This window comes from Salvelinus sp. IW2-2015, linkage group LG13 (assembly GCF_002910315.2).
Source record: "Salvelinus sp. IW2-2015 linkage group LG13, ASM291031v2, whole genome shotgun sequence".
NCBI lineage: Eukaryota > Metazoa > Chordata > Actinopteri > Salmoniformes > Salmonidae > Salvelinus > Salvelinus sp. IW2-2015.
The window spans coordinates 26,614,039-26,625,856 of NC_036853.1; the positions used below are offsets into that span (position 1 = coordinate 26,614,039).

The 11,818-nt window shown below is 42.0% G+C and overlaps 1 protein-coding gene across 1 annotated transcript in view; it reads left to right on the forward strand.

The window, feature by feature from the left end:
• LOC111971680 (regulator of G-protein signaling protein-like) overlaps positions 1–11,424 on the forward strand; it is a 28,369-nt gene extending 16,945 nt beyond the window's left edge. The window contains 1 exon segment of the mRNA XM_070446203.1: positions 11,006–11,424. Coding sequence (XP_070302304.1) covers positions 11,006–11,099 — 94 coding nt within the window. The 3' untranslated portion in view covers positions 11,100–11,424.
• Positions 11,425–11,818: the final 394 nt, after the last annotated feature.

An 11,818-nucleotide genomic window follows, 5' to 3' on the forward strand; every position in this document is an offset into this window, starting at 1 on the left:
GACACCCACATCAAACCACACCCTGAAACCAACTCGRGTTTTWATTCAGTCATGGCTGCTAGCATTTCTTAATGAACCAAACTTCAGTTGCCCTTTACATTATAAAGGTTCTGAACAGTCAAAATCATGTTTTTCATGAAATTGGYTGGTATTTGGATGAAACCAGAACAAAAGCACGTGAAGGGTTTCCCCAAACTCTTACACAGTTTTCATGTCATTACATCAAGAGACATGCCAAACAGGTGATTTATACAAACTTCTTGACATCATTGATATTTATGATATACASTATACATTGTATACTTGGGGGGTGCAACTCAATATTAGGAAGGTGTTCCTAATGTTTGGTAGACTCAGTGTATGAACATTGTGTGGCAGTCAGTGTATATATATTTATTGAAATGTACGTAGACCTCACCCTGTAAAGTTTCAACTGAAATTGTCCAAGATGAACTAGCTAGCATAGGTGGTATGTCCATAAAGCTTCCCCCTAAAGTAAATGTAATTTAATTGCCAAAATGATATGGCCTAACTATCTGTAGATAGTTTTAAATCGCATTGCCTACAGTTGGAAAGGCCCGCAATTTGGGCAGCTCGCACGGCAAATACCAAATATACTCAACAAAAAGATAAACACAACATGTAAAGTGTTTCCCATGTTTCATGAGCTGAAATAAAAGATCCCAGAAATGTTCCATACAGACAAAAAGCTTATTTCTCTCAAATTTAGTGCACAATTTTGTTTACATCCATGTTTGTGAGCATTTCTCCTTTGCCAAGATAATCCATCCAAAGGTGTGGCATATCAAGAAGCTGATTAAACAGCATGATCATTACACAGGTGCACCTGGTGCTGGGGACAATAAAAGGCCACTCTAAAATGTGAAGTGTCACACAACACAATTGCACAGATGTCTCAAGTTCAACCTAATAATTTCTGCACAAACGGTAAAAAAATGTCTCAGGGAAGCTCATCTGCGTGCTTCTCGTCCTCACCAGGGTCTTGAGCTGACTGCAGTTCAGCATCGAATCTGACTTCAGTGGTCAAATGCTCACCTTCGATGGCCACTGGCATGCTGGAGAAGTGTGCTCTTCACGGATGAATCCCAGTTTCAACTGTATGAGGAAGATGGCAATGTATGGTGTCGTGTCTTTGGCATCATTAAACTGATCATTAAACTGAAGACTTATTTATCAAATAACTCTCTGTAATTATTATTACGCGATTAAACTGATTAATCATGTAACTGTAATTAACTAGGAAGTCAGGGCACCAAGGAAAATATTCAGATTACAAAGCTATAATTTTCCTAATATAACTTTCAGATATCTTAATATCTGATCAATTAGTCTTCTGATTAATGAATTATTATTTACCTCACGTTCGTCTCATTCCAAACGTCGTAAATTGTTGGTTATCTGCACGAACCCAGTCTTCACTATGAGTCATCCATACATCAATTGTCTTAAAATCATTTATTTACTAAGTAATTCACAGAAATGSATCACACAAACAAACAAAATAGATATGTTTACAAAGAAATGAAAGGGGGATGTGCCCTAGTGGGCTAAACCGGTATGGCGGCTTGTTAGACAGAGTGATAATTATAACAATTGAAATGCTAATCCTTTGCACATGAACGCTCACTCATTCGGGAACAATTGRAATCAATATATATTTACGCTCAGTGTGTCGTCGGGATCTCTGTTGAAAAGTTTCTGTTGGAGAGTCTGTCCACCCTCTCTCTCTGTCGTGGTTAGAATGGATAGTTCAGAGTGACATTCATTCATGTCGTTATAGAATAGATGTTTCTGCGGTTGTCGGTCTTCGCGTTCAATGATACCGAATTCCTAGCTGCAGACTAGTAATTKATATCAAAGACTTGTTRTTATTCTGTCGGTATCGATAGTCTAAGAGTTTAACCACGTGGTATGGTTAAAAGATTCAGCCATCTACTCAAACCTTGGCCCTCTCGTTATCGAGGTAAGCTGGTCTACCTCTCAAACCTTGGCCCTCTCGTTATTGAGGTAAGCTGGTCTGGTGATAGAAAACCCGGGTGGGGGTTTTATTCGGAAGAGCAGAAAAGTGCCTGTCCCATGGCGCCAGACCATAACTGTGCTCATGGGCAGTCCTCTGATTTAGTTAAACTCCAAASGGAATTGGAGTTTCCTTCATTAAACAGTCCAAAATCACATTACACAATTTCACAAACAGTATCATCCTCACTCATTCATCTTATACAACAATTAGATGTAAGCCTCATATCTGAGGCTATTGTATAAACAGCGTTATGGTAATGTGGCCATATTGTCTCTCATGAGTTTCACAAAATTGTACCAAACGGACCAGTTCGTAGCTGGATTCTTCACCGATCTTTTATACGTTCTCCAGAACATAAATACTGTTCGGACCTCCAGTTCTGTGAGGTGGAAGAAATGAAAACTCTATGAAAACTCCCTCTCTCTATACTGTGGCCACGAGGAGATAATCTCCTCCAGGAATTTACGACCTGAGGTCGCAGCAGCCTGAGTGTAGTCAGAGAGGCGGGGGGGGGGGGGGGGGGGGTGTACCCAAAGAGGGCAACGTCATGACAATGGTGTTGTGTGGGGAGCGGTTTGCTGACGTCAACGTTGTGAACAGAGTGCTGCATGGTAACGGTGGGGTTAGTGTATGGGCAGGCATAATAGAAATGAATACACAGAGATACCGTGACGAGATCCTCTGGGCCGATTGTCGTGTCATTCAACCGCCGCCATCATCTCATATTTCAGCATGGTAATGCATGGCCCCATGTCGCAAGGATCTGTACACAATTSCTGGAAGCTGAAAATGTCCCAGTTCTTCCATGGCCTTCATACTTACCACCAGACATGTTTGGGATGCTCTGGATCGACGTGTATGGCAGCGTGTTCCAGTTCCCACCAATATCCAGCAACTCCGCACAGCCATTGAAGAGGAGTGGGACAACATTSCACAAGCCACAACAGCCTKATCAYCTCTATGCGAAGAAGAAACAGTGCATTCGGAAAGTATTCAGACCCCTTAACTTTTTCAACATTTTGATAAGTTACAGCCTTATTCTAAAACTGATTTAAATAATTATAACTCTCATCAATCTACACACAATACCTCATAATGACAAAGCAAAAACAGGTGTTTAGAAATGTTTGCTAATTTATKAAATAAACTGAAATATCACATTTACATAATTATTCAGACCCTTTATTCAGTACTTTGTTGAAGCACCTTTGGCAGTGATTACAGCCTCGAGTCTTCTTGGGTATGACGCTACAAGCTTAGCACATCTGTATTTGGGGAGTTTCTCCCATTCTCTCAAGCTCTGTCAGGTTGGATGGGGAGCGTCGCTGCACAGCTATTTTCAGGTCTCTCCAGAGATGTTCAAGTCCGGGCCCTGGCTGGCCCACTCAAGGACATTCAGAGACTTGTCCCAAAGCCACTCCTGCATTGTCTTGGCTGTGTACTTAGGGTCGTTGTCCTGTTGGAAGTTGAACCTTCGCACTAGTCTGAGAACCTGCTCCAGAGTGCTCAGGACCTCATCAAGGATTTCTCTGCATTTTTCTCTGTTCATCTTTCGCTCGATCATGACTAGTCTTCCAGTCCCTGCCGCTGAAAAACATCCCCGCAGCATGATGCTGCCACCACCATGCTTCACCATAGGGATMGTGCCATGTTTCCTCCAGATGTGACGATTGGCATTCAGGCCAAAGAGTTCAATCTTGGTTTCATCAGATCAGAGAATTGTTTCTCATGGTCTGAGAGTCCTTTAGGTGCCTTTTGGCAAACTCTAAGTGGGCTGTCATGTGCCTTTTGCTGAGGAGTGGTTTCCGTCTGGCCACTCTTTCATAAAGGCCTGATTGGTGGAGTGCTGCAGAGATGGTTGTCCTTCTGGAAGGTTCTCTCATCTTCACAGAGGAACTCTGGAGCTCTGTCAGGGTGACCATCGGGTTCTTGGGTTTTGCTCTGACATGCACTGTCAACTGTGGACCTTATAGACAGGTGTGCCCCTTTCCACATTGAATTTACCACAAGTGGACTCCAATCAGGTTGTAGAAATATCTCAAGGATGATCAATGGAAACAGGATGCACCTGAGCTCAATTTCGAGTCTCATAGCAAAGGGTCTGAATACTATGTAAATAAGGTATTTCTGTTTTTTTCATCTTTATTAAATTAGCAAACATTTCTAAGAAACTGTTTTTGCTTTGTCATTGTGGGGTATTGTGTGTAGATTGATGAATTAAACATATTTTTTATCCATTTTTGAATAGGATGTAATGTTTCAAAATGTGGAAAAGTAAAGGGGTCTGAATACTTTCTGAATGCACTATCTTTTTTGAGGTATCTGTGACCAACAGATCCATACTCTATTCCCAGTCGTGAAATCCATAGATTAGGGCTTAATGAATGTATTCCAATTGACAGATTTCCTTATGAACTTTAACTCTTTGAAATTGTTGCATGTTGTGTTATATTTTTGTTATTGTAGATTGTTGGGTTAAAAAATAAAATAAAAATAGTAAAGCAATCTAATCTTAGACATGATACTTCTTTAGTTATCAGAATTCTCAACTTAATTTAGTGAACAGTGTAGCCTATCTTATTGGCACTGCGGAGAGCATCGGCCCGGTGAGTGCGCATATTCACTCTTTATTATTGTTGGGTTGTGGCTCTTGAAATGTTTTGTTTTCGGACAATCATTTCCTCCTCCAGGTTAGATGGATGTCATATTTTATTGTGTCTCCCCTTCTCATACGCCTATTATATAGATCAAACTACATGTTTTTTATTGATATGTTTGTTCAGTGTCAGCACTACCCCGTAATAGTTATATTATTTGCCTAAATTATGACTATGTAACCTACTCATCACCTATAGTAGCCTATCTTACAACAAAAAACTTCAAATGTGATGATGCTTTATTATAAAACMGAATTCTTATGGTAGAAATGTGCTTCCCCAAACTTGAAACTCACATGCTACCTTTGCTAGCTATTTGTAGCTTGATAAAACAGTGCTGACATATTCATTTGGGGTAGCTAGCTAAGTTATACAGCCAACATGTTGTCTATGTTGAAACTGTTACAATAACCCAGCAGTTGGATAAACATAATTTCTAAAATCAAGAATTTATGTATGACAGAATTGGATGTTGCATGCAATTTCAATGTTTGAGTTGCTTTGTGTATCAGAACATTTGCTTGTTATAATCTCACTGCAACACTGCTCACTGCGTGCATGTTACATGACATACAGTAGGTGTTTTCAAAGAACTGTCAGTCACGGTGATCTCCCCGCCCACTCAGCGTACTAGCTCCCCACCCACTCGGTCTGTCTTTTCAGATGTCCTCGTAGTTTGACACGAAGAAAAAGTCATTTTTCTAACGTTTTGAGAATTTCTATCTGGGAAAAAAATATTATGAGTGATGTTTTAGTCACTCAAAGTCTATTTTTACTTTTAACATGAGTTTAAGTAACCTGATAAGTTTAGAAAGATGGGTGTGAATGTTTTAAACTACCTATATGGGAATATTTGTGCATGTATCTGGTATTCCTTTAATAATTTTATATAAACAGTACTGACATAGTTTGTCTCATCTAATCACATTTTATTACTCACATGCGCCGAATACAACAGGTAGACCTTACAGTGAATGTCTTACTTCCAAGGCCCTAACCAACAATGCAGTTTAAAAAATACAATTTAAGTATAAGAAATAAAAGTAACAAGTAGTTAAAGAGCAGCAGTAAAATAACAATAGCGAGGCTATATACAGGGTTGTTGAGGTAATATGTACATGTAGGTAGAGTTATTAAAGTGACTATGCATAGATAATAACAGAGAGTAGAAGCGGTGTAAAAGGGGGGCAACGTAAATAGTCTGGGTAGCCATTTGATTAGATGTTCAGGAGTCTTATGGCTTGGGGGTAGAAACTGTTTAGAAGCCTCTTGGACCTAGACTTGGTGCTCCGGTACCGCTTGCTGTGCGGTATCAGATAGAACAGTCTATGACTAGGGTGGCTGGAGTCTTTGACAATTTTTAGGGCCTTCCTCTGACACCACGTGGTATAGCAGTTGCCATACCAGGCAGTGATGCAACTAGTCAGAATGCTCTCGATGGTGCAGCTGTAGAACCTTTTTGAGGATCTGAGGACCCATGCCAAATCTTTTCAGTCTCCTGAGGGGGAATAGGTTTTGTTGTGCCCTCTTCACGACTGCCTGGGTGTGCTGGGACCATGTTAGTTTGTTGGTGATGTGGACACCAAGGAACTTGAAGCTCTCAACCTGCTCCACTACAACCCCTTTTCCCGTAGTCCACAATCATCTCCTTTGTCTTGATCATGTTGAGGGAGAGGTTGTCGTCCTGGCACCACATGACCAGGTCTCTGACATCCTCCCTGTAGGCTGTCTTGTCGCTGATCAGGCCTACCACTGTTGTGTCATCGGCAAACTTAATGTTGGTGTTGGAGTCGTGCCTGGCCTTGCAGTCATGAGTGAACAGGGAGTACAGGATGGGGCTGAGCACGCACCCCTGAGGGGCCCCTGTGTTGAGGATCAGCGTGGCGGATGTGTTGTTACCCACCCTTACCACCTGGGGGCGGRCCGTCAGGAAGTGCAGGATCCAGTTGCAGAGGGAGGTGTTCAGTCCCAGGGTCCTTAGCTTATTGATGAGCTTTGAGGGCACTATGGTGTTGAATGCTGAGCTGTAGTCAATGAATAGCATTCTCACATTGGTGTTCCTTTTGTCCATGTGGGAAAGGGCAGTGTGGAATGCAATAGAGATTGCATCATCTGTGGATCTGTTGGGGCGGTATGCAAATTGGAGTGGGTCTAGGGTTTCTGGGATAATGYTGTTGATGTGAGCCATGAACAGGCTTTCAAAGCACTTCGTGGCCACAGACGTGAGTGCTAGGGGTCGGTAGTCATTTAGGCAGGTTACCTTAGTGTTCTTGGGCATAGGGACTATGGTGGTCTGCATAAAACATGTTGGCATTACAGACTCGGACAGGGAGACGTTGAAAATGTCAGTGAAGACACTTGCCAGTTGGTCAGGGCATGCTCGCAGTACACGTCCTGGTAATCCATCTGGCCCTGCGGCTTTGTGAATGTTGACCTGTTTAAAGGTCTTACTCACATCGGATGCGGAGAGCGTAATCACACAGTCGTTCGGAACAGCTGGTGCTCTCATGCATGTTTCAGTGTTATTTGCCTCGAAGCAAGCATAGAAGTAGTATAGCTCGTCTGGTATGCTCGTGTCACTGGGCAGTTCTCGGCTGTACTTCCCTTAATAGTCTGTAATGGTTTGCAAGCCCTGCCACATCCGATTAGCTTCGGAGCCGGTGTAGTACGATTTGATCTTAGTCCTGTATTGACACTTTGCCTGTTTGATGGTTCGTTGGAGGGCATAGCGGGATTTCTTATAAGCTTCAGGGTTAGAGTCCTGATCGTTGAAAGCGGCAGCTCTAGCCTTTAGCTCAGTGTGGATGTTGCCTGTAATCCATGGCTTCTGGTTGGGGTATGTACATAAAGTCACTGTGGGGATGACGTCATCGATGCACTTATTGATGAAACCAATGACTGATGTTGTGTACTCCTCAATGCCATAGGGAGAATCACGGAACATATTCCAGTCTGTGCTAGCAAAACAGTCATGTAGCTTAGCATCCGCTTCATCTGACCACTTTTTTATTGACCGAGTCACTGGTGCTTCCTGCTTTAATTTTGGCTTGTAAGCAGGAATCGGGAGGATAGAATTATGGTCAGATTTGCCAAATGGAGGGCGAGGGAGAGCGTTGTACGTGTCTCTGTGAGTGGAGTAAAGTTTGTCCTGAGTTTTTTCCCCTCTGGTTGCACATTTAACACGTTAGAAATTTGGTAAAACAGATTTAAGTTCCCCTTTATTAAAGTCCCCGGCCCCTGGGAGTGTCACCTCTGGATGAGCGTTTTCCTGTTTGCTTATGGTGGAATACAGCTCATTGAGTGRGGTCTGAGTGCCAGCATCGGTCTGTGGTGGTATGTAGACGGCTACGAAAATACAGATGAAAACTTTCTACGTAGATAGTATCATGAGATACTCTACCTCAGGCGATCAAAACCTTGAGACTTCCTTAGATATTGTGCACCAGCTGTTGTTTACATATATGCATAGACCTCCACCCCTTGTCTTCTCAGACACCGCTGCTCTAAGCTGCCGATACAGCGTATAACCAGCCAGCTGTATGTCGATAATGTCATCGTTCAGCCACGACTCCGTGAAGCATAAGATATTACAGTTTGTCCCGTTGATAGTTTAACCTTTCTCGTAGGTCGTCGATTTTATTTTCCAATGATTCCACGTTAGCTAGTAGAACGGAGGGCAGGTGGGTTTATTCGATCGCCTACGAATTCCCAGAAGGCAGCCCGATATCCATCCTCTTTTTCTCCGTCGTCTCTTCACGCAAATGGGGATTTGGGCCTGTTCCCGGGAAAGCAGTATTTCGTTCACATCGGGCTCGTCGGACTCGTTAAAGGAAAAAATAGCTTCTGTCAGTTCATGTTGAGTAATCGCAGTTCTGATGTCCAGAAGTTATTTTCGCTCATAAGAGACGGTAACAGCAACATTATGTACAAAATAAGTAATAAAACAAGTTACAAACAAAGCAAAAAAACWAACATAAAAACACAATCGGTTAGGAGCACGTAAAACATCAGCCATCTTGTCCGTCTTATTCTTTGCCATGATTTCTGTCTTTCAAATAAGTATATATTTTTTTTTTATTGAGCAGAGAGTAGAAGAATGTAAGGGAGTGTGAGTGAACCAGCAGTGTATTGTATGGTACACAGCCAATTGGCCTGTTTTACCTGTTGATGTTCCAGTGTAACATTTCTAGTGTTCTCTCAGTGGTGTAAAAGAACCCTAGTGTTGTTGTTAATAACCAGAGTTGAGTGTGAGATGATTGGTCCTCTGTGGCTCAGTTGGTAGAGCAAGGCACTTGCAACACCAGGGTTGTGGGTTTGATTCCCATSGGAGACCAGTACGAACAATTATGAAACTGTATGCACTCACTACTGTAAGTCACTCTGGACAAGAGCGTTACTAAAATGTTTTTTTTTTTTATGGTTATCCCATTAATCAATCTTCCCTACTCTGGCAGTCATTCTGAATGCAGGTTGCGGGTGATTAAAGGTTCTAATTGTGTATGTTCTCACTCTGCCTGGATTCCAATAGGAATTACACATCACTTTCCAACATAATGTGACTTGCAGGCTTGATGTGGCCTGTAAACCAGGAGTTTCATAACACCACTGTGTTAGGGTATAACTAGGCCTTCAAAGAAAGGCCTTATGTTGTATGTAATGTTTTGTCATAAAGAGTTTAATTTGAAAGGRTAATAAGGCTGATGGAACCGTTCATAGAGMGTTCTAGGAAGAGACCTTCAAAGATAAAATGGTTATTGGTAGATCCCTTCATAGAGGGTTCTACTGTAGGTAGAACCATTTCCAAAGGGTTCTTTCTAGCACCAAAAAGGCTTCACCTATGGTGAAAAACCCTATATGGTTCTACTATGCACCTTTTTATTTTAAAAGTGTACTGCATGTTGAGGCCTTGTGTTACCTTCTGAATATTAGGGCCGAAGAATTGTGGGCAGGAACTCCAGTCTGACATCCATCCTGAACTATTTTCTTACTTTGGATCCAGCTAGGGGCTGTGGAGGCCAGGGGCCAATGGATGGGTCTCCTCCTTACAGCACTCAGTAGTCAGGTGGCCCTCAGCCATTCCAGTTGTCTGTCGAGTGTCGGCCTCAATCAGTGTCATGCTGGGGCAGGAAGGAAGACCATCGTACCATTTTTAGATACTACATTGCTTTTAATTGCAGGGTAAATCGCATCATACGACAGAGACACTAAACCAGATTAAGCCGCAACACTTGTGTTGCATATGTAATAAGCACAGTAAAACTCCTAATTAGCTTGTTGTCTTGTTGTCAGTGTGTTGCGGCCGGTCAGGAAGGAAGGAGGGAGGGACAGCGGCAGGGCTCAGGCAGATGGCTGCACGTTTCCTCGCAGGCACAACCCAGCCCTGCAGAGGAGGAGAGGGAGGATGGTAGGGAGGAGGGAGGAGAGAAGAAAGGAAGGCCATGTCAGACGCTGCTCTGTCAAGCAGGCGACCAACCGCCATCATCCCCCCTCCTCCCTCACCTCCCCTCAACAGCCACAGGAGCAAAAGTTAAGAATAGAAGAATCTTGTCACATTGCATGTAAATACATCTCATGTTTAGAGGGGTGATATATACAAGGGCAGATTCCCGAAACAAACAACTCCCGCCTTGGATCTGGGATCTGTGATCCAGACTGTGTTTCCTCTAGTTATTAGTCCCTGTTGGTCAGACCCTGTCACATATCTGTACCTCTTAGAGTTGAGCTCGGGGACCCAAGTTGACATCATCCGTTGTGGGCTGTATTTTGGCCCCGTTTATTAAGCTAATTTCATTACAGTGTGAATACGCTACTGGATGATGTGGAACTCTGATATCCTCCTCAAAAGTATTTCAAAATACTTTGTGCGGACAAAACATCACATTCAATTTCTCTTTTATGACCCAAGAGCATGACCAGAATATACTAATAGAATGAGTAAGAGCTTTGTTCCACTACTGAAGAAAATATGTGTAGTGTTATACTGTCTTCTCAAGTCCATTCTGAACTGACCTAGGAAATTCCCTAGAAAATATGATTCTGTAGCCTGTCCATTTCCATGTTTCTGTGCCCAGGAGATGAACATGCTTTTAAGATCAGGACTAGGGTTTAACCTGGGCCTAGGAAACTGGCACTGAGTCTTTCAGTGTTAGAGAAATGTAGAAACAGTACAAAAGGCAGTGCTGTACAAAACCATGATTCTAGAGAGGGAAGGCAGGTGTAAAAGGCACAAACAAAAGAGAGCAGCGAGCTAGGGAACTTGTCTCCCCTCCCTGTGTGTGTGTTTATTTATTTATATATTTTTTTGCAGCTCTGGAACAGGAAGCGGCCAGCAGGAATTTCTGTGTTGCCAAATGGTGAGACATAAATCTGGGGATAATTCCGTGTCTGCGTCGACCAAATAATGGAATTTWAAAAAAGTATACTGTTTGTCAGATGTTGTTGTGGTTGATGAGACCTTTATGAGAAGAACCCTCTTATTATTTTCTTTAAAAAATAAATCCTGATCCCTGTCGACGACAGGAAGCCAACAACTAATGTTATTGTTGTGGAACATGTTGGCTTTGTTTGATTCACACTGCTATATCTATGTTGGCTGTAACTGCATATGTAGGTGGGGTCCATAAAAATGAGCAAAAAAGACTGTTTAAAATAAACAATACAAAATACTATGCTATATTTATTTTTCTAAAATGTTTTATGAGATTGGAGAACACATTGGCAGGGATCTTAGACCATTCCTCTATACAGAATCTTTCCAGATCATTGATATCCTTTGTCTGCGCTTCTAGACTGAGACACAAGTAGTACTTCTAGGTTTTACACAGTCAAATGTTACAAATAACTAAAACATTTTTGTGAAGAAATAAAATTGTATTGGTCACGTAAACAGATTTGCAGATGTTATTGCTGGTGCAGTGAAATTCTTATGTTTCTACCTCCAACAGTGCAGTTATATCTAGCAATACAATAATACACTGGAATTATGTGAAAGTGAATTATAAGTGAAATAATCTGCCTGTAAACAATTGTTGGAAAAATTACTTGTGTCATGCACAAAGTAGATGTCCTAACCGACTTGCCAAAACTGTAGTTTGTTAACAAGAAATTTGTGGAGTGGTTG